At 38.3% G+C, this 27,457-nt stretch overlaps 1 protein-coding gene across 1 annotated transcript; it reads right to left on the reverse strand.

Annotated features, from left to right (window-relative positions):
• Window positions 1–11,702: 11,702 nt before the first annotated feature.
• LOC149298468 (lysophosphatidylcholine acyltransferase 2-like) lies at window positions 11,703–26,823 on the reverse strand. Its single transcript, XM_089487292.1, has 14 exons — window positions 26,743–26,823; window positions 22,941–23,080; window positions 21,606–21,823; window positions 19,600–19,712; window positions 19,101–19,161; window positions 18,036–18,094; window positions 17,649–17,683; window positions 17,420–17,474; window positions 16,997–17,079; window positions 16,239–16,364; window positions 15,778–15,931; window positions 14,522–14,620; window positions 13,321–13,462; window positions 11,703–11,908 (listed from the first exon to the last, which is right to left on the reverse strand). The coding sequence occupies exons 2-14, from the start codon at window positions 23,078–23,080 to the stop codon at window positions 11,703–11,705; spliced, it is 1,491 nt and encodes a 496-aa protein (XP_089343418.1). The 5' UTR covers window positions 26,743–26,823.
• Window positions 26,824–27,457: the final 634 nt, after the last annotated feature.

A 27,457-nucleotide genomic window follows, 5' to 3' on the forward strand; every position in this document is an offset into this window, starting at 1 on the left:
TGAATTGTAGATGATGTATACTAGGAGCTCTGGGATCTACTTGGGTGGTATGACTGTAAATCAAACCCAGTAGGCAAACTGCTTTAAAGAATTGGACCATGAAAATATGTTTCCTCCTGGAGAAAAATCTGAAAAAAGCAAAAGTTATACACATATTATATATATATATATATATATATATATATATATATATATATATATATATATATATATATATTTTTTAAAAGCACCAGAATTTTCACCTCTAAAACGTCACTAGCTCCAGCTACACTGTGCTTTTAGGAGAGTCAAACACAATCCAATAAACTTGTTATCAATGAAGCTTCCTCAGTCTTGCTGAGAACTAGAACATATGTGATTTGATAATTATAAACTATGTGTTTGGACACAAACACTGGGTTCTGACAAATTAGAAACTTACAAAACTCTAAATATTGCTTAATATGTTTATTATGAGCTGAAATCTGTACTATGTAATTTGCAGTTTCTGAGTCTCCTCAATTTCCATTGATACTTATTTTACCAAGATTAAAGTACTCACCAAGCAGAACAAAGTATGACAAGTATCAGTATCCTCTACTCAGTTTAATATCCTGGGTATGGTCCTCTGAGGCCTCTCCATATCTTCATCGGTTACACTTGATGTCCAGGCTCTGACTCAAAGAAACTTCTGTTAAGAAGAAGCTGAGAAAGGCAGGAAGATGGGTGGCTTTTAAACCAGACTCCACTTGCTCCACGTGATAGCTTACACAGTGACCAGTGGCACTGGAAACTGAGCAACAGCAGCATCTACTGGATAGAAAAGGGAAGACAATGTCTGTTTTCTCTCTACATTTTCTTACTAGTATGAGATGTTACTAGTAAAGCTATCATGGTCTATGTTCTGATTTGCTTGTTCATGGCATGGAAAGTGTAAGCAATCTGGTCAATGTAATGTAAAATGCCCTAAAGGGAAATGGAGCCTATTGAATTAAATGGGAAGATGTGGCTTACCTGGGTCTTGTAATGAATAATAGACAAAATACATCCTGGCATCTGCAGAAGTACAGATAGGGAGATTAAGAACAGTATTTTAGCTTCTCCTATGTTACAATTATAAGAGTGGCCATTAATGTGTATCGTCTTAATATATATTAAATACTGTGTAAGTTTCACTTGGGAAAATAGTATTTGATACATAGTTTTATGTTTAGTTAAAAAAACAATTCAAAGGAGAAAGGTTCGTATTTATCTTCAGATCCCAATACTCCTGTAATAGTTATCAACTTAGAGATGTGTGAGGTTATATTTATTTATTGGAGATGATGTATAAATTTCATTAAATTATTTGCTGTCACCTTCACTTCAATATTTACTAGACAGCTGACGTTTATTCACAGAAAACAAAAGCAAATTAATACAATGCAATGATTTGTGCAAAGAAGATAATCAACATAAATTTGTAATTTCTTTAGAAGGGAGTAAAAGGACATGGAAGTCTTATGGTTTATAATATATAAGTCATGGACATCCATCATTTTAACACATTTTTAATATAGGTAAAAAACATAATATAATGAAGATTAAAAAAGGAATTGTTTGAGAATAAAATCTTTTTCACTTTAAACTGTACTAACATTTCAATACATCCCCTCACATATCTGTGGTCAAGAAAATATATTAAAATCACACTGCAGAGAGAGTACAGTAGAATGGATATACAGGGCATAGCATGTAATAATTCAGACTTACAGAAACAAAAAAGTTGAGGAGGGCCTTACATTCTAAATCTAAAAATATACTGACAACAGCATGGACGTGCCTCAACAGTTTTACTCTAAATCAAAAATCCTGAAATTTCCAATAAATGTCAAGAGTTCTATGGAGATAGAAAATGTCACTTTTTCATCCCTAACCCATTTCCACATGGGCTCCATTATTTACACACACGAGAGCCCATGTAACAGTGGCATAGGTAAGAAAAAGTAAGACCTTGTGTCTTATATTCAAGAAGGACTTCATTCATGCATGTTTTACATATTTTACAGTTTTATAATTCGATAATACCTCTAGCAGTTTCCACATGCAACAACTTGTCCGAGATCATAATAAAATAAAATTATGCTGGTAACAGCAAAAACAAGAATACTCAAAGTTTGACTATGCACTGAAATGGGAAAGCCTCAAGGGGGGATCAAAGAAAGAGTAAAAATACAGCAGGAAATTAAAGATAAGAGAATGGAGAAAGAAGTAAGAAGTGTGAGGTTGAAGGTAAGAAAACCTCTTACAAATGTTAGTCTGCAGCTCCTAAGATATACATAAAGTGTGGCCATTGTGGCCACTAGGACAAATGCCAGAGATGAGTCACAGTTCCCAATGGAATGTGACCCTATTGCGAATATGCCTCTAGACTGATTTCCAGGAAAATAGAAAGTTAAGTCCTTTACCCATAACTTGCCTCTTTATTCCAGAGTGTCCTGCTGAAGCCAGGACCAGTGGCAACCCTAGGCCCACCACCCTCTAGATTCAGGAACCCCAGGCAGCTGTGATGCCTGGTACTTAGACTGGCCCTGACAAAGGCAGTCAAGTAGCCACACAGTGACCATTGCACAATTTCTGATGCTTTGTGCTGCATTAATTGGCTTCCCATGGCCCCCTGCCTCAGCTGGTTAGAATTCTGTGGTGGCTTCTAGCCAAATACATTTATGAGAGACCCAGCACTGATGCAGATGGGCTATGGTAGATTTATGTTATGGATGGGGTGAAGTGACTGTTCAACGTGTAAGGAGAGTATGTTTTATATATATATATATGTGAGTGTGTGCAATATGTATATATATATATATATATATATATTTATTTATATGTAAGACTATGTGTGGGTGTGTTAGGGCTTCCTGAAGGGTTCGTGGGGCTCCTTTGTCCTTAGGAAGGGGTAAGTGAAATAACTATCTCCCTCACACTTATTGTCTCTCTATCTCTGAGCGAAGTGAAACGCTAGGACATGGCACCATATCTTTAAGGATAAGGAAAAGACGGGCACAGAGGGGGAGCTACGCTTGCACCTGCCAAAGGGGGCAACTGGTGTGTGTTTGCAATTCTATGTGTATTCTAAAATGTTTGACTTGTGATGTAATGTATAACTGTTGTATTTGCATACAACATATGCATTTTTATCTAGTGATGCATTATTGCAACAAACCTGCAATAAGCTGTATACAAATTGAAACAGTATAAACAATAAATATAAAATAGTTTCAATGGTAACATTTTCTTCATTGAATTGCATTGCACTGTATCCATAAGATATTATCAGCTTACCGACTTTTGGAGCTCTCTTGCTCCCAAGATGAACAGATGCACACAGACTAGCAGAGTAATAACAAACTGAAGATTTTCCTCCAGCAGATAAAGTTCTTGGCAATCTTCCTCACTCTCTGAGGCTGTCTGCTCACAAAAAAAATGTTTAAAAAACTAATATGGTTAAGACATAAATTTTAATTATATATTATGCACAAAACAAGCAGGGGAGAGGCACACCTCAGGGTACTCTTGAAGATAGCTCTGTCTTGGCTGAGGGATTTCTACACATTGTTTCTTCACATCCAAGGAGGCCCACTCGCTTCCATGTTACCCCTCTTGTGTATGGACAGGATGTTGCAAATGGTCTTACTCTAGAGGGCCTAACACATGAGAAATTAAAGATCTACCAGAGTGTGGTCCACAGAGGCACATTTCTATGATAGGAGGTTCTTTGGGTATGCTGCTAGCTAGGGTTGGGGGGAAACATCACAACCTGATTCACTGTAAATGGGTTAAAGGAATATTCTTTCTGCTGCCCCCCCCCAGACTACCAGAGCAATATACATAGCAGCCCCAACTCAGCCCCAACTTAAACTCAGGGTTTAGGATCTGTCGTTATTGGGTTTTGGGGTGAATGCAGACACTTATACTAATGAATGAGTTTAGGTGTAAGCAACAGCAGCACAGGTACTGATTCCATGGCCGAGCATCTACACACAAGCCAAAGATCACTATGCATAATGGCAAGTGCCGGCTGGAGTGGTGTAAAGCACATCACCACTGTACTTGGGAGCAGTGAAAATGTGTTTCCTAGAGTAATGGATCATGCTTCACTATCTGGAAGTCTGATGGATGAATCTCAGTTTGGCGGATGCCAGTAGAATGCTACCTATGGACTGTAAAGTCTGGTGGAGGAGGGATAATGGTCTGGGGTTGTTTTTCAGCGTTTGGCCCCTTGGTTCCAGTGAAGGGAAATGTTGATGCCACGGAATACAAAGGTACTTTGGACAATGCTTTGCTTCCAACTTTGTGGGAACTGTTTGGAGAAGACCCTTTTCTATTCCAGCATGAATGTGCCCCAGTGCACAGAGCAAGGTCCATAAAGGCATTGTTGGAGTTTGGTGTGTAGGAACTCGAGTGGCCCACACAGACCCCTGACCTCAACCTCATGAAACAACTTGTGGAAAGCCTCCCCAAAAGAGCCACAAGATGAGGTGCGGGGGGAACTCCATATTAATGCCCATGGGTTTCGAATAGGCAAAACCATTTTTTTACTTACTGCATAGGTATACAGGCTAGCAATCCATTTGTTCTGTAATGCAAACATGTTTTTATGAGATCATAGATTTAAAAAAAAAAAAAAAGGCAAACCAATTTCTGAAGTATAGTCAAATATTAAACCACATGAAAAGCAAATATCTTATTTTTTTAAGTAAGATGTTTTTTCTTTAAAATCGAGATGTCTAATTCATAGAATAAGAAACTGTAGATAAAACTGCACTGAAAGTTATGACAACTTGAGCAATTTTCTGATATTGCTCTGACTTATATTTTAATATGTGCTATTGAATTATTTCCTTAAGCATTAAAGAATTATGTTTATTTAGCTGTGTTGTGGCAATATAAAATCAAATTAAGTTTTGCAATTACTTAGGATGCATTCAGGACAGTCGTCCCTCAGGCTAAGCTGTAAATGGGATATTAGGGCTCCGAAAAAAAACACAGAGAAGGTATAATTGATCTAAGGTGACCACGCTGACCTAAATTAAATCAAGAGAAGCTGATAAGCTGGAACGCTATAAACAAGTTGTGGCATTGACTTGGGACTGGAGGTGGAGGTAAAACAGAACGCTTTTAAGATAATAAAAAAAAAAGTTAAGAGGAAAATATCTTAAGTAATGTTCCTGTTCATTTTGTACAGGATGAAGCCGTGATGGAACAACGATATTTCCAACACAGAAATTGCTCTTTACATTTTTTGTTTTACATATTGTGTATAGAACTGTAAAATGTTGGATTCGGGAATACGTGATAGATCTGCTTTAATATTAACTAAGTCAACATGAGATAGCCATGAACAGTCTGCTGCTGCTATTGAGGTCCAAGAACATCAGAGCAGACCAGTAGTACGGGACAAAAATATTGAGAGAATGAAAATGTTATCAGTGATGTAAGTGGTAATAAGTTCTTACCTTTACGTTGGTTGCACAATGGTGTATCCATCTGATTCTTTTATTGGTTAGAGCGAGCCATTCTCTAAATGTTTGTAACATCCATGGCAAACCTTATCAGTTGTCTCTCTGCCATATTGGTCTGTTTGTGGTAGTGGTAGGTGATATAGGGATGATACATAGCAATTCTAAAATAGGATGATGTAAACATGAAATACTCAATGATGTGTTTAGGTAAAACAAAAAGAACTAAAATTTGAATTTGTTTTCATGTTACTACATCAGGATTATAATTACATTTCTATAACAATTTTAAGTTATACACATAAAAATATCTACACTAATTTTCAACTTTTCACAACTCAGCACACCCTAAAGAGTAAGGGGTAGCGTGTGTCTTATATAACACGTAAAAGTACAAGAGTTGTATGAAAAAAATAAAAATAAATTAAAGGTCCTGCATTTTATTTCCTTTAATGGGATCTATTGGCGGTCAGACTTTCTGATTAGCTAGGAGATGATTAAATGTATCCGCTACTCTAGGGTCAGGCAGCACATTATGCAGAGGAGTTACTCTGCAGTTCAGTTGAAATCCTATAATTCCCAGCTGTTAGGTGTCTTACATTAACATGGCTTCTAGATTTAATAAGAAGACATGCATATAGTCTTATTGGTCAAAGTTAAGACAGAGTCTTAGTTGAAGGTGATACCCTTTATTGGGTTAATATATGCACATTCTTTAATTCTATTTAAAAAAAGAATGAGGCCCTAAAGGTATTTCCTTACGGATTGTAAAATGATTGTGATATCGGAAATCTTTTCACTAAACTTGCTTACTGATTGCTCAATTACTGCTTCGTTGAGCCATGTCATAATAATTACATCATAACTTAGTAAATATAAAACTACCATCAATGTGTTTTCTGTAGTGAGGTATACTGGCTTAAGTAAACTAGGCATGGAGTGGTAGATCTTCATGGGCAGCTGCTTTTCTGCCGCTGCTCAATAGGCCAGTTACAAGGGACACTTCTGATCTCCCCAACCAGCCTATTAATACTATGGAGGACTATGTCTAGAAATACATTGTTGGCTGCTTGAAATGTATTGTAAGTTGATTTGACATATGGTGAAAAACTCTCCCCTCGTTCCCATGCAAGTAATGGCAAATCTCATGACATGCATGGTAAACAACCAATAAAAGACGGTGAGATTAAGGATTATTATAGATGTGGTGTGTAGCTAGTGTGATTAGTACAAGTCTATGTATAAGGTAAATTATTCATTATATGATAACGTCCGGTAGAATATACTTAAGGTCCAATAAAAGGTCGCAGGTGATTCAGAGGAGCCATCTTCATTTTTGCCCCTATGATTGGAGTCTCCTAAATCCCAGTGTTTGAGAGATGCCGCAATTTGAGGTTTATCTGTACAGATGTAAAAAGCTGGCCACAACCAGATGCTTACCTACCACGTTAACCTTATAAAATAGCCCTGTAGAGCTAGCGTAGAGAGATTTCCTGAAAGTCAACGGATGGATCACTGCACCTACTAAATAAGCTCAGCCATTGTTACAAGAGAAGATAATGGAGATTTCCCTTCATAGTGCATAATGAATTTTGAGAATATGAATCAACACACCCGCCCACAGTCTCCTAATTAAACTGAATACATCCTCATCCTCAGTCTAAAGCACAAAAAAAGTCAATTTCTCCAGTGTACTACATTACTATACAAAATGCCGTATTTTTATTCTTCTGGGATGTCCTCTTTAAGGTCTTTCCATCCCCTTTTTCCTTTTTGGTAAAAAAGGTTCACCCTTTGTTTACCCTTTTAGTAAAAAGGATAAAGGAGTAGAGCGAGTCATTGTAGCAACAGCACAGAGGTACATGCTTAGAACATTTGGTATGCAATAGTTCATGGTGGATCGATAAATAGCCTACAGAACAGAATGATCTTGGATAAATTTATTTGTGGGTTTTATTCAGTTTGTATTGAATATACCATGAAATACAAACACTTCACGAAGCATTACTTAGATATTATAATTTAACATCTGAAATGAACCTTGGATTAAGGAACCAATGTCTTTTTAAATGCACAGACAAATATGTAATGTGATGCCTTATACAGTCTGCTGCTAATTGCCCCCAGTGGAACACATTCCACGTTCTGGTTCACAAATAAGCAACATTGCAATCATAACTTAACGGTGACTATTCAAATGTAAAAACAAGGCACCACACGAAGGCTCCCTAAATCATAAAACATTTTGGAACATACTTGTTGTAAAGAGCCATTTTTTAGCCTTTAGTGATAACCTTTAGAGAAAACCTTGAAGGGGCAATCATGGGGTAATTGCACTTGTACAAAGAAAGTTAACAACTTACAAAGGGTTTTCACTTAGTTTCTCTCTACGATATAGAGAAAACTCATATTTGACGACAGAGGGGAACCTGTGCCAAGGATATGATATAATGACACACCATGAAATATGGTTAGTGTGTAACACAACATGTTAGCAAACATATTTCCTATATTAAAACTGTCTGTATTTTAAACCAAAATCAAAGGCAACTGGGTGCTTGCCACCAGCAAAAAGTGACAAATTGTGGCTACACTTACATGGAGTAGAAGTCAGAAAAGTGACCATCAAGCTCTCCAGAACTTGCTGAATATCTTCATGCACAATAAAGTTTGTTTCATTCCGTAAAAACAAAAGATTACATGACAACATTAAAACAAAAAAAACATAATTGCAAATATAATATACATAAGGAAAAATGTGATACATTGCTGACCTAATTGCACAGATCAGCACAAAGTAAGCGTTTATATGTGGCGTATAACATCAAAATTATAATGAAGGCCAAACAGTTTGTGTATACCAATGAAATTCCCCATTTAAATATCAGCACCTGTAAAACCCTAAATACAGGAAATAAGAAGGAAACTGATAGCTGCAGAGGTACAGCTAGAAAAATGCTTATCAATTCAAGTCAAACATATTGGAGTTTCGTATAAAGGATAAATAAGTATTCTTAGATATAGGTCTTCAGCATGTGTTATTTTTACAACATATTATCACATCTTGGAGATGTCATCAAATCCAAAACCTATGAAATGAAATGTTATCTACTTTGTATTCGATATTTCACACGGTTACCTAATGCAAAATGTCAATTCCCACACATCTATACAGACACCAAAAAGTGGCTGCCTGTTTCTTGTGATAAATTGTGATCTTCAAGCTTATGTAGATGGATCTCTCGTTATGTATTGCAATTATAATACGGTACTATGATGCTGTAAATGTACCCACAACTCAATTTAATAGTTATCTGGATGCAGAGTGGGTCTTCCATGGGTGCTACTCATCATGGGGGTGCCAAAATGGTACACAGAGGTCCCCAGGAACCTGGAAATTCCCTCTTAATATCTCACTACCTTCTCCACCACCACCTTGGTATCCCTGTCTCATTTTCCTCAGCTCTGATTCCTCTTGTTCTTTTGCCATCCAATTCTCTGTGAATCAGGCCCCCCTTAGCACTTTCACAAAAAGAGCAGATCCTCTAGGAACACCATCTCCCTAAATGGGCGAGAGGCTGTACCTGTGGCTTCGCCCTTTTACGCAAGTACGTCGAGAAGCCAGACTTTCTAATATTAAGGATTCCAACCTTATTCTTAATAAAATGCTTACGTGCATATAAATACGTTAGTAAATAGAATATTTAGAGTAATATAGGAATTTTCAAGGCAACTCGTTTCTCTAAAATTAGGCCACTGACTAAAGAAAGGTAAAACAAAACAAAAAAAAAAAAAAAAAAAAAAAAAGGAAGGGTAAAAGTCAAATTTTCTTCTGTTTTATCCATTCACTTAATGAAGTTGCATTCATAAAGGTCTCGGCGGAATTGTTCCAGTATACTCTAAGAGCTCTGGGGAAGGCCCATATATATCTAATGTCCTTTTCACGCAAATATTTTAAATCGTGCAAGAAGGTTCGTCTCCAACTTCTAGTAGCCGGAGAAAGGTCAGCATATATTTGAATTTCCGAAAATTTAATATCTTTAGAGGTATTTTGTCTATGTGCTCTCAAAATATTCTCTTTCCAGCGAACCGAAGAAAAGGAGACAATAACATCTCTGGGAATACTTTCTGCCAGATCTTTAGGTTTCTTCAAGCGGTGGCATTTATCTATTAAATTAGGGGGCAGCACCTCTTCTATGTGCATGTCCTGAATAAGATCTGTTACGAATGCTTGAAGATTATCAATTGAATATGATTCTGGGATGTTCCTAAAACGTAGGTTAGAGCTACGAAAACGGTCCTCCAACTCAGAAGTTTTGATTTGCAGGTCTTCATATTTGTTTTCTAAACTTTTAACCAATGCTGAGGTTATATTCTGTTGGTTCTCTAATAGACCGTATTTAACTTCTATGTTTGAAACCTTTGTTGTCAAAGAGGCAATATCCATCCTGATTTCTGTCGAGCTGGAAGAAATTTCTTGTTTTATATTTTTGAGTAAGTCATCTAGAGCATTACGTAATATTTCTTGCGTGATAAAAGTAACAGGTCTAATAGGGCTAGACAGAGTATCTTCCATTGAAAGCAGTGATTCGGCTTGCGAATAGTCCAAAGTCTCTTTTGTATGTCTTGGAGAGAAGAAAGATGGAGTTCCCTTATCTGTTTTAGAGTCTTTCTTATCTTTTTCTCTGATTTTAATAGACTGGTGTTTAGGAGGCATGATTAGAGACCTATATTGCTAGATATAAACTATAACGTTAAAAAAAAAAAAAAAAAAAAAAAAAAAATATGTGTTGCTGAATCAAAACACAAATTCATATATCCTATAGGAGCAAATTCATATATCTTGATATAACTAATAACTAATAAGGGTTGAAAACACTTATCTGATCATCTGGTAGAAGAGAAAAAAAGGAGCGACTGTGTTTTTAAATTTTCCAGGGAAAAAAATTCGGTATCACAGGCGTTTAAATAAATAAAGCACCCTTTTTTTTTTTCCTTTCCCTTTTCTCTTTTTCTTTCCTTAATTTCCCCTTCTTTTATCTCTCTTCTTTCCTCTTTCCTTTACTTCTTATCCTTCTCTTCTTCACCCGCTCTCAAAGAAACCATTTGGCAACATCTCACCGTCAAACGTATATTTCCAGCGTCTAAACAGCTTCAGCAGGGCCCAAATAAACGGGGCCGCAGACATAGGGCAAATGCCGAGCACAGAGGCGCCGCAATACAGTGCCCGATCCCCCAACACACCCCGCAGCTCTTAAATTATTTCGAGCCGCCGATTTCTGTTTTTCTTTTAATTTGGCAGGGCGGCAGGACCGTAGAGAGCCGGCACACAACCTAGTCCAGTCCAGAACCGCATAGAGCACGGCGGATTCGCGGCAGAATCACGGGCTAGCGGCACGCCACAAACAGCCGCATGGCTCCCATCTCCTCCTCCTCCTCCTCCTCCTGGCGCGTGCACCGTCACGTCCGTACGTGCGTCACGCCCCTCATGTTTGGAGAGATGGATCGAGAAGCCAGACTTTCTAGGTTATAATTAATCTGGATTATCTGAAGAAAAGTGTTTCTGCAGCTCTTTCTTCATGAGTCTGTCTGCAAAAGGAGGAACCTCCAGGCTCACCCTCTCTCCGATTGGAGAACGAGAGACAGCCTGTCCCCAGAGTCCCGCCCCTTTACAGAAGCTCTCCGGGAGGCTTGGTTCATGGAGAAGCGGACAAAGAACGAGAAGAGGGAAGAGAAGAGGAGGAGAAGGTTGGGAGACATTGAGTGAGGGCGATAGCTGACTAGTATCCCGCACATTCATGCAGGTAACCAAAACACTGCAAATGCATGGATGGGATTCTGAGTGGAGTGCATTGAATGCCCTGGGTAGCCAGACCTCCACTTTATTTTGCAAAGTTCAGACACAATCAATCTCTAATTTTGCTCTTTATCATCAACCAGTGTTTCACATGCATCCACAAATGTCTCAAAATCCAAGAACCTCCCTGTGTAAACAGTTAGAAAGAAAATAATTTCCCTTGTATCATTGTATAATAAAACACTTTATTTTAGGTTACAGTGATACACAGGTGCACACAATAGGCTTTTGTTATTTTAAACATGTGCTTGAACTTGCTTGAATTACCAGTCGGCTCATATTTTTATATTTAGCATCAACAGGGTTAAAAAAAAGTTTTAAAGGATTCTCAAGAAGGTATGGGGGTGTGATACAATTGTGTATTATCTTCAGTCCTCTTTTTTATCAGAAGTGCCGACGGTCTCAACCACTCCGATTGTAGGTTGTACAGCGGCTTCTGTATTCTGAGCCTCTAAACACTGTTTCAGGTTCTCCTCTTCCTGCAGCATGTACAGGTAATACCTTTGATGGTCCAAGTAAGTTGTGAACAACTTGGCGTATTCTGGATGCTTCAGGGAAAAGTTCTTAAACTCTTCTGGAATTGGAGAATTTACATTAAATCATTAGAAGATTAGAAATGTTAATGGTATAGTCAGGAAGGTACCAATGCGACTTATTTGGTTTAGACTTGAGACTTGCAAGGTTGACCCTGATTATTTTGGACATATTTAACAAAACCCTCAACCATAACTCAAATGGCAAAGAGATACGGCTAGCAGTCACAAAGTATGGCGAAGAAGATGACCACCAACATTTTTAATAATAAAACAAACCCTTTAAAATTAGGCCTTTCTTTACAGGGCCAGACAGATAACCACACCTTAGAGGAAAGTATAATGTGGCTTCAATATTGCAAATGATAGTGGTGTAATGGATTCCCCACTCAGACACTGCATTTCTTATTCATTTCAGAGCACTTGGGTTCTTCACTTGGAGGCTGGAAAGGCATTAGCTGTAGTTACCTTACAAACAGAAGGCACAGCCGTTGTATGTTAAAATTAAACCTTCAAGGCCAAGAACGTATTCACATTTTCAATCAATGAGCTTATTGATAACTGCCCTCCAATTCAATGCTTAGTGTGCTCCAATTAGCATTCACAATAATACAGGATTTTACAGTATTTTACAATGTGCCCCAGGAAAAGACATAGGGCTGTATCATTTTCTCTGTATCCTGTTAACCTATTACCTTGTATAAGTTCCTTGTATAAGTTCACCTGTCTGTTTTTGTATTCTAATTAACCAGTGGTATAAAGTCGTATGTTTCCTCTATGGTCTTTATGATCATATATAACCAGGTTCTACATATGTATTACAAAAAATCCTATACATATTGTGATAACCTCCATAACCAGCCATTTAACTGAATCTGGTCGTTCTAGGTACAGGCTTAACACTTGTCTCTGCTGACAGCTCACCTCTCCTGTGCTCCATCTTTGATCCTGCCACTGTTGCCCTCACTAATACTTCTCCAGTCCAGGTAATAATTAAGTCAAAAGCACAATGAAGATATTGAGGTCATACATTTCTGCTGTTTTGAGCAGTTGTCATTTGCTTTGTACCACCTACCAGTCCACCCATCTTGGTTCCCATTTCATATTAAATAGAATAGCGTAAATATGGAAGAACAGAAGTTATAGGGGACCGAACATCATCTGCACACATTTCAGACATGGTGCACTGTAGGCCTGCAAATATGTTTCAATAATAAAATCAACTAAGAACTGATAATGAGAAGGTAGCTTCCCTATATTACACAATGACCCTCAGAGGTGATTTACATTGACTGTAAAGATCTCTGTGTGTTCATTGACCTTAAAAATTTATGTTTTTGCATTATCAATCAAAGGCTTAAGGTTCAAATCTTGAGCCACTCAAGATTTGTTTAAACTATAAATTACATGTTTGTTTAGTGTTTAGGTCATCAGTACAGGTTTAAGTGTTTACCGTAAGAGATTTTTCCTGACTTGTCTGCGTCCATTTCCATAAATAGTTTTGAGACATCAAGATCTGGCACTCCCAGAGAACACTGCAGCAAGGAAGTGAACTCATTCATCGTTATACTGCCATCTTCATCAACATCAAACAGCTAGGTACAAAAGTAAACACTAATGTATCAAATCATTGCCAAATAATTCATAAAATATTTACCTTATTTAAATAGGAAAAATAAATAAGACTCTATTGGTTTGATAGGAATAAAAATTGTCCTATCAACACAGCAGCCAAGGTTTTCAAATAGTAACATCCTATTTAAGAATAACTATGCAAAAATGGAGATTATAAAACAAATGCCAACATTACAAACTTAAATATTCATCAACAACTGAAGCATATGGGCATATGGTTAACTAGCAATTAAATTGCATTACATTGTGGTCTTAAGGGAAAGTGTCATTTGGAGGTAGATGGGAAGATGTCTGCAGGTCTAGCATAAGCAGATGTTACTTTTACTAAACAAAAAACTTATAAATCCATATACTCATTCAAGCGAAAGTATATCTTGAGCATAATATCTGGCACAGACTTCAACATTTCTAGTCTATTAGGTTCAACCCTGCTGATGAGGAACAAGGCGGCCAATACAACCCCAACAATTTATAATTTTAGATCCGAAAGGTGAAAAGACTCCAAAAGAGATCAACAAATTACAACCTTGTCTTGATGAAAAGCACTAAGACTTCATACACAAAAGCTCAATTCAACAATTCAGTAAATGGATATGTGGGACTTGGGGTGCCATGCCAAATGATGCCTTTGGATCTGAAACACCTTGGAACAACATCTAGTGCTTTAATATACAATAAACAATTCTATACAAATCTAGGTTAAATGTCCAGTATGAAGAACACTCTCAGTTTACAATAAGAACACTTTGGCACAATACATAGTCAGGATAAAGTGTAACCTGACATTATACTGGTTCCTAAGCTTCTGCCCCAGGACTCTTATAATAAGAGCATGTTAGCAGTGGTTTCATGCTCCCTACATACACATCATTTTGGTAACTTTATTACAATCCATATCCACGTGCTACTTAAAGTACATATGTTTTGCCAGGCTATGTTACATTGTAGTAATTATACGTGTCCTCTCCAAATTGTAACATAAAGCCTTAAACTCTTACCTTAAAGCCTTAAACTCTTACCTTAAATGCCATCTGAATGGTGTCCTCTGTATTGGCAGGATTGCAAAGCACTGCTACACCGATTACATATTCTCTGAAATCTATGGTGCCATCTTTGTTCTGAAAGAAAAACACTATTATTGCACTGCTGTGAAAAATGCATTTGTTGAAATATAAAGAGTTATGAGTCAAATTTCAGTTCTTTGCTGGAGGACAACTGTACAGCTTGGTAAATGAGATAATGTTCTTGTAAAATACAAAAGATAAATATGACAACATAAAATCCTCACACAATAAAAAATGCAAAAAAAACGTATCTTGGCTGATTACGAATTATATACACACGTTTTCATACACTGTATATTCTGCATTCCTTAATCTGTGACACCACCTTGTGGACATTTCTTTAATACTACCTTAAAAAAAGTTGTTCTCATTGTGGTCTGTTGGGAGATTCCCAAATCAAAGCTACCAACGCTCTACCTTTCCTGAAAAAATCTAAGCGTCTTAATTCAAAACCAAGTCTTCTGACATCACAGTTGAAACCACAAGAAATATTTATAAAAAAATACTCCCATATTTGTTGGATGATACATGCAAGCCTTTCAGACTGCCATGACACACGTTGGAACTCAAATCAAAGAAAGATATTTTAAAGAAAGACACAAATTCTTCACTGGAAGATAACCTTAACTCATTATTACATTCTTGGCTGCTGATTACACTGTAGTGTGGGCTGGAATGCAGACCCCCCATCCATTTTGCATACCCCTCATTCTGGGGCTCATAATATTTGTTTAATACAAGTCCTAAACCTCAGTACATCTCTGGACATAATGTGCTGATCAGTGCTAATTTTCATCAGGGTCTTTCCAACTTTCCAATTTCTTTTTAGAAGATATTAAAAAAACAAAATAATTAAAATTGTGTTAGAGATGAAGGCAAAAAAATTGTTAATGTCCACTTAATGACAAAAACACATTAGTCGAGCTCTCTAGCAAGTTAAACTTACCTTAGTAAGTCTCATTTAATTCTTACAATTGAAGGTCTCAAAAAGTAAAGATGTATTGTGTTTATGGCCACAACTGCTTAGGTTCTGCTATTGTGTTGGATGCCAACTAACTTTTTGCTACAAAATTTGTGAAGTAATTTTTAATGGTTAAATAACCTTTTGGGGATTCCAGTGTTACAAACAATGCAGAGTATGTGGAACAGTGCCTTTAGAAGTAAAACAATTTGTGAAAACAGGATAAAAGTTCTGTAGATGAGAGACATACCCTGTCGAACAATGCAAACAGCTCTCTCAGAACCTCAGATACTGGAAGCTTGAGGTGGGAGGCAAACTCTTCCATCCCAATTCTTCCTCCTTTGGATGAGGCAGCAATTGTAGCAAATACCTCCAACTGACTCCTGATGTTATCCCACTTTAGGCTTAAATAAAAATAAATATGTGATTAGAATACTACATTTTGCATGTTGGTACTACGTGTTATGGAAATAAAGACAAAAAATAATATAAGCTTTCTTCTGTCTGAACTCAATTGTTAAACAAAAGGCAACAAAATAAGAAACGAGAATGATGCACATTATGTTGTATTTAATGATAAAGTAATCATCTCTATTGCCAGATGCTGAAGTCCGTACTAGAATCACCCATTCCAGTGCTATCTTGTTGTCCTTGTTAAGGGCAAAGGGTAACCATGGAGAAAATCAATTTAAGCCAACACCAAATTCTTACTTTAACTTCTTGCTGACTTTAGTGAACTCCACAAGACCAGCTTCCATAGGCAAGGTCAACTCTCCAGCTGTCAGCATCAGTCTGCAGTCTTCATACGTGTGGTCCGTCACAGGCAGCCCCAGAGCCCTAGGATGTATATATTTGTATACAATACTTGTACACTGTATATCAAGCAAGCTGTACATATCAAGCAACATCAATTGTAGTGAGGGTCCATTTAAATCTTAGCAAAATGAGGATAGTCTATAATGATGTGAATTCATATATTTGAAAGATTTTTATACTATATATACCTGATCATGATAGATGATAAAATTAAAGGTACAAGTAAAATATAGATTAGCCCTTGCCGTGTAAAGAGAATAAGGGGATCATCAAATACCATTAAATCAAATAACAGGTCTATTACTTAAGAATGAAGTGGTGGTAAAGCCTCAAGGTTACCACATTGGTATAACTTGTGAGATTGATGGGTGAATTTGCCATCTAACCATCTACCACTTTTTGGTGGTCCTATTGTTAATAACAGGGCTCTATTCTAGAGGTTTGTCCTTTGCCTTGCAAGTTTCTCAATGCTGCAAAAATACTTTTAGTAGAAATTTATGATGTGAGCTCTCTTTGCAAGGAGGGCCCCCAGTGGAAATTTAGTGACATTAGTGAGCATAAAAAATAAATAATTTTTGGGTCACTCTGGCAATTAGTTGAACATTACATTCCAGGATTGCTATATTTGTACTAAGTAATATTGATGAACTTACTGGGCCATGACTTGTCGAACGTTGTTTGCATACAAGAAAGAATCTCTCTTTTCATCATCAGAGGGCATGTACACAGGAAGGAACTTTAAAGGAACAATGAAATTAACAAAAGGTAGCAAGCTACTAACGCAAATCATGCATTTTCACAGTCTGTGGTGGCTGGTAACATTTTGGGTTCATGCAGAATCATACAGACTACATGGAAACATGCATTTTCACATTTCCAAGAACCATTCTTCACCCAATTATGACATCAAAATGTCCATAAATTATTAATATAAGAAAACAATAATTATTCATTTTCATTTCAGTATTTATAAATCATTGATAGAACCTGAGATAAAAGGTAAGGAGCTGCATCCTTATAGATCGACAACACACATTTCACAATACCCTACCATCGAATGCATAAGAACTACTTACCTCTACTTCGACGTTGGTGCAGATTTGGCACAGTGTCATGAGCATGAGTTTGGAACTAAACAAAACAAAAACAAAAATCCCAAAATATTTTAATAAGATAATATAAATAATAAAAATTAATCATGTTTAGGTAGTGATGTTGTACCTGTGCACTTTTGAAATCATCAGCCCAATCTCATAACAATAATAATAATAATAATAATAATAATAATAATATAATTCTACTTACACAGAGTATCCCTGCCATGTCCAAGTCACAGTGTCCTACAAAAACCAAGCCCAATGACACATTATAAAGTTTCCAAACTGTGTATATTATAAAGGAAAATCCTTAATATCCTCAAATGCCTACAATAATCTTTAATTATATAAACAATATAAACATACTATTAAAAAGGTCACTTTAGGCATTTCGGAATACAAGTAAGACCTACAGTATAGTGTAGGACCACTGTAAAAGGAGCCAGCGCCATTACATGTCACTTAAAAGCCCTTCCAATATTGGATGGAAGGACTAAAAAAAGCAGAGCCCAAACTGAGTGACCATGAAGATCTAATAAAGAGCTGGTTTTAATCAGTTGCTACATGACAATAAAGCTCAGTTATTTTCCCATACCAGTATATTGGGGTATCGCAGAATAACAGGTTGAACTGGAACTCCAGGAAGAAATGCACCTTAAGTAATAAAAAAATAGAAATGAAAAACAAGAATATATATATATATATATATATATATATACATACCGTATTTGCTCGATTATAAGACGAGGTTTTTTTTCAGAGCAAATGCTCTTAAAAATACCCCTCCTCTTCTAATCGGGGTCGTCTTATAATCAGACCTCAAATAGAGGTCTGACTATGAGACTAAGATCCAGATCCCCCACACCGCTGCAGGGGACCTGGATCCTTCTGTCTCTTGCCGGGGCAGCGGGTTGACTTACGCTGCAGCCGGAAGGAGGTGTGGCTAGCATCCATCGTGTGTCCATCGCGCAGACCTCCCCGACTGTCAGAGATCAGAGTTCCCCGCACCGGTGCCGGTGCCGGTGCCGCACTGGTGCGGGGAACTCTGATCTCTGACAGCCGGGGAAGGTCTGCGCGATGGACTCAGACAAACCCCCGCATTTCTGGAGGCAGAGTGGCACATAGGGGGTTAAAAGGCATATCATGGGGCACAGTGGCATATAGAGGGTTAAAAGGCATATCATGGACCACAGTGCCATATTGGAGTGGCAAGCCTGGGGGCAGATGTGCGTAACTGGGGGGCAGGTTGGAAAATACAAGGAAATAAAAACAAAAAAATATTTTTCTCAATCATAGCTTTTATTAAAATTTTTTATAGTTTACATGAATTAACACTTACTGGTAAAACTTTTTTCCTATAGGGTCGTCTTATATTCAGGCTTTTTCCTTTTTTTCCTTAATATTCAGATTTTGCGGGGTCGTCTTATAATCGAGCAAATACGGTGTGTATATATATATATATATTCACATTAAAATTATTCTAAGGTTTAACATTTTCTATCTGATGACAAAACCCCACAAAGGCTTCAGAAAGCCTAAAACCTTCAGTAGATTCAATATACAGACCCTTCTAAAGAAAACCAGTTGCTTATCTTAAAGATAAGAAGTTCATGGGTCAGTAAAGCCAAATATATATATGATTCAACTCAATAGATGTTACCTGGTTTAAAAGAGATTAAACATGATCGATTTGTACAGGTACCCTCAGGAAACATTAGTATCTGCAACATAAAAATATTCAATATAAATAGGATGACAAGCCTTTCATACAGAATTGTGCTTTTCTTAAAAATCTCATGGGCAGATCATGCATTTTGACGGAGCTGCTGCAAGAGGATTTTATACCTTTTGAAATGTCTCATAACCAATAACTTTAAAAGGGTAAAGCTATTAAAAATACAGCCCTATGCATAAATAATGCATTTACATGGTCAAAAATTAAAGACTAAAGAATGCAGTGACATTAATTTGCAATAAATAATGTACAATAACTGTTAAGTGGTTACATAGACACTAATAAGTAAAGAATGGTAAAATACAAAATATTAGCATCAAAAGTTACATTATGCGAAGGTAAAGATTTCAGGAATGTCTCTCTTAAGCGGTGTATGGATTGATCAACTGACTCAACAGAATAACATAAAAGTTAAAGGTGTTACCTGTGGCCATTCCCCTCCTGATGATGCGCGTCTTTTTATTTCACTGATTGTATTTTTACGGGAATCCGGGTCCACACGTGACACAAGTACAGGCTGGAGAGACGTAAGTATTCCTAGAACAGACACGGAATATCATTTGTTTATAGCGTCTGGTTAAAACAACACACAAATCATGTACACTTTGGACATATTCCAAACCTGAAAATAAATAAATAAATAAATACATACATACATACATTTGTTTCTTAAGACACAAATTAGATGATAATTACAACATGTTAACATGTTATGCTTAAATAAATAGAAAAATTATGGTAAATATTTAGTAAAGAGTCACAAGTGCTTAAATTAATCTTTTTTAAAAAGTGTCAAAAGCAGAAAGGTATGAATTAAACAAAATTTGATATTCAGACAAGGATATGGACACAAATTAAAATTGTCATAGACTGGTATGTACTTGTTTTTTACAAAGAATGTTTAAGTCCTTGCCACATCTGTGGTATTGACCTGTGTGATATTTGCCTTTTGAGAAATGTGGAGATATACAGTGGCAAAATCAAGGCAAACGTACCCTTTGGAATTACCTGCCTTTCTGCATTAATTGTTCATAAACTGTAATCAGATCTGCATCCAAGGAACAAGTATAGACAAACACAATATTCTTAAGCCAATAACATGCAAACAAAGATACATTTTTATGTCTTGAACACACCCAATAAAGTGAGTGAACCCTTGGATTCATTAACTGGTGGAACCTCTTTTGGCAGCAATAACCTTCTGGTAGCTGCAGATCAGACCTGTACAAGATTGTAACTTGTTGCACTTGGGAATTCATTGTCCCCTTGATGATGGCAAGCTGTCCAGGCCTTGAGGCAGCAAACCAGCCCTAAATCATGATGCTCCCTCCATCATACTTCACCATTGGAATGGTGTTTTCATGTGAGTATGTGGTGCTATATTTCTGCCATACGTAGTGCTGCGTCTTTTTCCTGAACAATTCAACCTTAGTTCCATCAGCCTACAAAACATTTTCACCTGTAAAGTTGTAGAGTGCCAGTGTGCTCTTTGGTAAACTTCAGGAGGACAGCATTGCCAAATTAGAGAGCAGCAACTTCCTCCGTGCTCTCCTACCATGGACTCCATGCCTGTTTGCAATGTTTTGCATATGGTAGACTCATAAACCAGTTCGAACAATTCCTTCAAGCCCATTTCTAGGAAAAGTAGCCACAGTACTAAATTGTCTCCATTTATAAAAATTTGCCTGTGGACTGATGAATATGTAAACTCTTCAAGAATGTTTTGTAACCTTTTCCAGATTTATCCAAATCACCAATTCTTGATTGCAGGCCTTCTGTTATTTATTGCTTGTGAACCATGTCTCACATAAACAGATGCTTCCTGAGAATAGAAAACTCAAAATATTTCCAAAATAACTATAAAACACACCCCAAATTTGGTTTCATTGATCAGACTTCAGGTTTGCCAACTCCTGACTCCAAATAGCTTTTGTTGAAGTGATCAGCTTAGAGTTCACATGCTTGTGTTATTAGTTAAAACGGACTGTGTTTGTTTGTTATTGCAACTTAGATTAAGATCATATGTTTTAAGACAAACTTATACATAAATGCGGGTCATTCCAAGGGGTTCACTTGCTTTTTCTTGCCACTGTATCTTTCAGCTCAGGGTTGGACCCCACCTATATGTGGTAGGAACCAGAAACATAATTTCCAACGTCACTCTTACAGAATGTGGCCAATATCGCTCCTTATGCTGCAATGAAGTTTTTGAAATTAAAACAAAGAAACCTAAAAATACAGTAGGGCAAGTCACATTCGCTGATGCCATCCTAGACAGCCAAGAAGAAATAGTATACCCCATCATTCAAAAACCACTTAAACAATAGCGTACAAATTCAACCAATACAGTTGTGTCAGCATTAATGTTTGTGTGTATGTATATACACATATATATTTACATAATAATATTAGACTGTAATAGGGTCTTACTGCCAAACATGGGCACAGCAACATTTTCAGCCCTGGACACAATGGAGGGCATTCCAGATACAATCACTGCAATGCCATCGAAAAAGGAAGAGTGTGGAGCAACTACAATGATGGGGGCCTCGGTTGAACATGCTGGTTTTCCCTTTACATGGACATGGAATCCCATACAGATGTAAAAGAGGCGACCAACTGTGCCAATAATGGACTTTGTGACATTCCTGTGGGAGACAATATTTAGAATAAGCCATCCATTTCAATGAAGCCAATAGAGATAATAGATTGTTTTGTGGAATATGAATTCATATAAAGCATAAATAGTCAAATGTCTCACCTCAAAATTTTCTGCATGGTAGCCGATATCTTAATAATTTTTGCTTTTTTGGTAGCATTTTATTTTAATAACTGCTATCCTGTAGTGGCTGGTAAACACCTTGAGGAACCAGGTGGGTTGAGGCAGGGCTAACATCCACAGGGGGCAGCCAGTACAGCATCCTAGTCCCACAACTTGTGCCCACTCCCAACATTGAACTGATGCATTGTTGAAAAGGTAGGGACATGTAACAATGTTGGTTTAGAAGTGCTGAACTTTATTAACATCGTGGAAAGGGTATATTATTTTAAATCACAGAGGAAGTCTTGTAACTTGTTGTGCTGCAACAAAGAGGGGCCCTGGGCCGGATGTTGATATTGGGCCCAAAAGATTCAGATAGCAGCCCTGTGTTGGAGTCTTACTCAGCCCCAGGTGAGCTAATGTTGTTCATCTTCGATCTTCATCTACCAAGTACTGCAGACTCACTCAACTAAAGTTCATATATAAACTTTTGTGCTTTATTACACACTTGACACCATACTGGCCTTGTGAAAATTTGATAATGTGTTGGTATTACTCCACTGTTTGCCAAGCATAGAAACAACTGCTTAAGGTATTTATTAGTAAAATCAGTTTAAGAACTGAGTTTAAGATCAATTGTATCAATTTATGTGTAACACATTTCAATAAACATAACTTTTCTGTTTTCCTGGATCATGCTCTCTTTTATCCACTGCACACTTACTTCATCATAAAGTCTCTCTTGGAAGGCAACATTTATTATGTGATTTTCACAAAACGTGGGACATAATCTGGGTGCCTTCTTGGCAGTGGAGTAAATCTATACTTATATCTCATTTCAGCCAAAACCATTTACGTGTTTTTTTTTCTTCTTCATTACTTACTATGGATCAACAGACATATTCCCAAACTGCATGAACAACTTCATTACTGTCTGCCTGTTTACTAGAGGACAATAAAGCCATTGTTCTATCCTGCAGAAATGAATAGAAATAAAGTCCTACCTCCTCCAGCCTCTGATTGGCTGAGTCATCTTCTCAGTACAACAGCTGGTAGAAATCTTTGCAATTAACCATGCCAGCGTTAGCACAACCATAAAGAGTACAACTCGGATTGGGAGAAGAACCAGAGCACATAACACCATCTGAAAGAATCAAAAAGAAGAAGCCAAGGTTACATAGACCGAACAGCAAAAAGAAATCCTTACACTGACCTTGTTAAGACATACAGGATCCGCTCCTGGTGCCAAATACTCTAGGTATGCCCCTGGTCCAAGGGCCGGCACAGCGAGTTTTAAACCGGCCAGTGTGCCTATTCCATGCCGCAGGGCCAGACTGGCACACCAGGATACCAGGAAATTTCCCGGTGGGCTGGGTGGCCGGCAGACCAACATTCAAAGCGGCCGCCGGCGCCTAATGAAATGAAAGTCGGCGGTGTGCACGCACAGCGCTGCCCAATGACTGTGCCTCAGCTCTTCGTCCCACCCATTTTAAGACATGGGACGAAGAGCTGAGGCACAGCCATTGGGCGGCACGGTGCGCGCACGCAGGCCGCTTTCATTTCATTGGGCATTGGTGGCTGGCAGGGGACGATTGAAAATCCCGCTCTCAGCCACTTAGCGGCTGTCAAGAGTTCCTTGTGACAGGGAGAGGATCGTCACGTCGGAGGAGAGCAGGAAAAAACAAAAAACAAAAAACCCCCACAAAAATGTAAGTATTACCAAAAAATAGGGGGTTCAAGGAAAGCAGACCCATATTCAAGGGAAGGGGGATTGCCTTGGGACATCATTAAAAATTAAATAATACAAAAGGGGGGGGTGGCTGGGTAGTGGCATCACAAAATCAATATAAACAGGGGGTGTGTGACTGGGGGTAATACACATGGCAGTGGGGGCATCAACAATAGACAAGAGTGTGCTTGGGCATCACTTTAAGCAATACAAAAGTGGTGGGGGCATCAATACAAAATGGAGGGGGTTAGTTGGGGCGTCACATAAATCAATGCTAGGGGGCTATAGACAAGGGTGTGGGGAAATAAATGCACAAAAGAGGCAATACACAAGACAGTAATTAATACTAAAGGGGGACCTGGCTGGGGCATCAATACACAAGGGGCCAAAAATACAATAGGGGGAGTTAATGACAAAACAGTGTAGTAAATAATTTTTTTATGCTTCAGTGTGGCAGAGCCCGTACTGATGTATGTCTGGGTGTCGGTGTGGCAGAGCCTGTCCTGGTGTGTGTGTTTGAGTGTCGGAGTGGCAGAGCCTGTCCTGGTGTGTGTGTTCGGGTGTCAGTGTGGCAGAGCCTGCCCTGGTGTGTCTGTCTGGGTGTCGGTGTGGCAGAGCCTGTCCTGGTGTGTGTGTTCGGGTGTCAGTGTGGCAGAGCCTGTCCTGGTGTGTATGTTCGGGTGTCAGTGTGGCAGAGCCTGTCCTGGTGTGTATATTCGGGGTCAGTGTGGCAGAGCCTGTCCTGGTGTGTGTGTTTTGGTGTCAGTGTGGCAGAGCCTGTCCTGGTGTGTGTGTGTTTGGGTGTCAGTGTGGCAGAGCCTGCCCTGGTGTGTGTTTTTGGGGTGTTGGTGGGGCAGAGCCTGTCCTGGTGTGTGTGTTTGGTCATCTGCTTCCTGGCACTTAACTTACAGTAGGAACTATTTCAGTTTTGCTTATCCAGAGATAAAATGCCCTCCTGAATTTGTAGTGACTTTAGGGGACAAAACTTTCAAGGCCCAGAAATCATTTAGTGGAAAAGTTAAGGTATTGTGTTATTTACTCTATAATATTTATTTCAAGGATTAGTCGTACTAAATTGTGGTTTCAGGCTTCGCATGTTGAATGACCAAGCATTATGTTAGTCCAATAACAAAAGTATCATTCCATAGCACATTACTTTTGACAATATATATACTGTATATGTATGTGTATATATATATTTTCAGTGGTATGAGTTAGTGGTGGAAATTATTAATGCCCCCCCAGTTTTGACTGTGGTATCTAATGTGCCCCCTCCATATATTGTTTCTAGAGTTGCCACTGCTTTATACACATATACACACACCAGCTTACAAACATACAAATACCGACACTGCCCTTACACACACACTGCCCATACACACACCAGCTTACAAACACACACATATATACACATATACTGCCCTTACACACACCTGCCCACTAACACGGATATACACACACACTGCCCTTACACAAGCCTGTCCATACACATGTGTATACACAAGCACTGCCCATACACACTCCCCTGCCTTTACACACACGCATATATATATATATATATATATATATATATATATACACACACACACACACTGCCCATATACACACACACTGGCTATATATACACAGACTGCCCCCCCACACACACACGTAGCCCATACACAAATGCACACTGCCCATACACACACTGCCCATACACACACACATACACACCCCGTATACCCCTTTCTCCCCATCTTTTACTTTTCTCATCTTTCATCATCTTCTATCTTCCATCCTGTGGTGGGAGCGTGAGGTCTGTCACTCCAGGCCTCTGCTTTAGCACTCCCTCATCACTATGCGCCAGCTTTTAATGCAGATCGCCAGGGTGACGTCATATCCGGGCGCTTGACAGACCTCGCGCTTCCTAATATTGGGCCAGTAGGAGGAGGATTGTGATATCCCCAATCAGCCCTGCTCATCGGGCACCTCCACCCCAGACCAGCGCTGATGGTGCTCACTGCCCACAGGGGCCCCTGATGACCAGGGCTGGTTGGGGAGGGCACAATCATGCAGCTGCCTTGGCAGTCCCCTGAAGACCAAGCCAGGGGAGGTGGCATTTCCACTTGCCCCTCCCCTATAGAATCACTACTGTTTTTTAAGGGGCTTTGTGATGAATTACATTGCTGGCAGCAATGTCATTCACCACGGGGCCCTGTTGAGCTGGTAAGGGAGATCCGTGATCTCCCCAACCAGTCCTGGAGGCTGCAGCTGCTGATTGGGCGGCTGTGTGTTCCGTTGCCTCACTCGCCTCATGCTTACTACGGCCCTGCATAAATTTATAGTTTGCAATTTATTCACTATGCAGAGCCAACACCAGCAAGCTTCTTCTCCTTCAATGTCAGAATTGTCCCCGGGTAAAGTATTTAGTAGGTATCATACAGTGCAAACCCAACCTTCGGAGCATTTTCTCGAGAGGGTCACCAATATTGTCCTTGCATGATGCAGTCATGTTGACCATAATTTATGTACTAGTAATGCATTTGTGAACAAACCTTATTAAGTGGTAGAATACATATGACCAGACTGATTTTAGGAAAGGAATAAACCCTATAGTTAAGCATGTGCTAGTGCATGACAAAATACAGTAACCGTGTAACAATGTACCTAGGCCTTGATATGTTTTGGGCTAGTGATACCCACATCTAGGAGAAGTTTAAAACGGATACATGTAGCATAAAATCTTTCATAAGCAAATATAGCGAAAGTGTTAAAAAAAAAAAAAAAAAAAAAAAAAAAGGAAAGGAAACTTTCTAATTCCCTATTTTATGTATTATTAAACCACCTTTTTTTGTGACTTCCCTTTTGAAATAAGGATGTTGCATTCTGTAACTATTTACCATAACCATTTCCAGTGTCAAAACTTAATTAGTTTTTTTTTTTTAAGGTTTGCAACATTGCTAAAACCTCTTTCGTTATCATTGATAAACATCTAACATCCTGAAAGCCTTTCTGTAAAAAATGCGTGAACAATCTAAGGCTGTAATACCCCAGTAAAAATATTATACTCATGTAAGAAAGTCCAAGTATCTTCCTACACGTATCTTGCTGGCCAGACTCAAGTCCACTTCATGCACAAATGGATTTGGAATCTGCGGAGGAATAAAAGATTTCTGCCTTGGTAGACGGGGTGCATACTGTTGTACCATGTCGACCTAAGGAAAATAAAAACATAGAGAAATACAGAATTAAAAATTAATATATAGTAACATCTTCATGAAGCATGGATCATCTATAAAAGTTGTGAAATTAAATGTTTCGAAATTCTCTCTAATATTTATCTATACATTTTACAGGGCTAGTTTAGCCTTTCCGGCAAGAAAAACCTCCAACAAGCTCCAACATGAGAAAATAAACTCCCCTGCCCCTCTCTAGTGGACACAGGTCCAGTATCTAATGTCTGTTTATTTAAAGCAGCAGCTGCATTTATTATTTCAGAGAATCAGTGAAGCAAAGTATTTGCTTCACTCACCCGTCTCTCAGTAAAGCGTAGTTTCATTGGGAAACATTACTATTTTTGTGCCCAAAACAACCTTCTGATTTTCTATGCATGGCATAGGCTTCGGGCATTGGGGAGACAGGGTCAGGACCGATCCCTGCTGTAAGCAGTCTTTGTCAATTGCATGCTAGCTAAACATGTTATCACAGCAGAAGAGGTATGCAAAATTCAATTAGTGTTGGTGTAACTTCAATATAGACAATATATACGACATTCTCTTAAAATATAAATGCCAACATAATCCAGATCACTGT

Source organism: Sceloporus occidentalis, unplaced genomic scaffold (assembly GCF_023333645.1).
Source record: "Sceloporus occidentalis isolate IW3139 unplaced genomic scaffold, rSceOcc1.0.p SCAF_32, whole genome shotgun sequence".
Taxonomy (NCBI): Eukaryota; Metazoa; Chordata; class Lepidosauria; order Squamata; family Phrynosomatidae; genus Sceloporus; species Sceloporus occidentalis.

Coding starts and splice junctions, on each gene's coding strand:
- LOC149298468 (XM_089487292.1), bottom strand. CDS start 23,080: ATGGTGTTATGTGCTCTGGTTCTTCTCCCAATCCGAGTTGTACTCTTT. Junction 19,713..21,605: donor TGCTGTGCCCATGTTTGGCA/GTAAGACCCTAT, acceptor TGTCTGTTCTAG/GAATACTTACGTCTCTCCAG. Junction 18,095..19,100: donor TTTAATCTCTTTTAAACCAG/GTAACATCTATT, acceptor TTATTACTTAAG/GTGCATTTCTTCCTGGAGTT.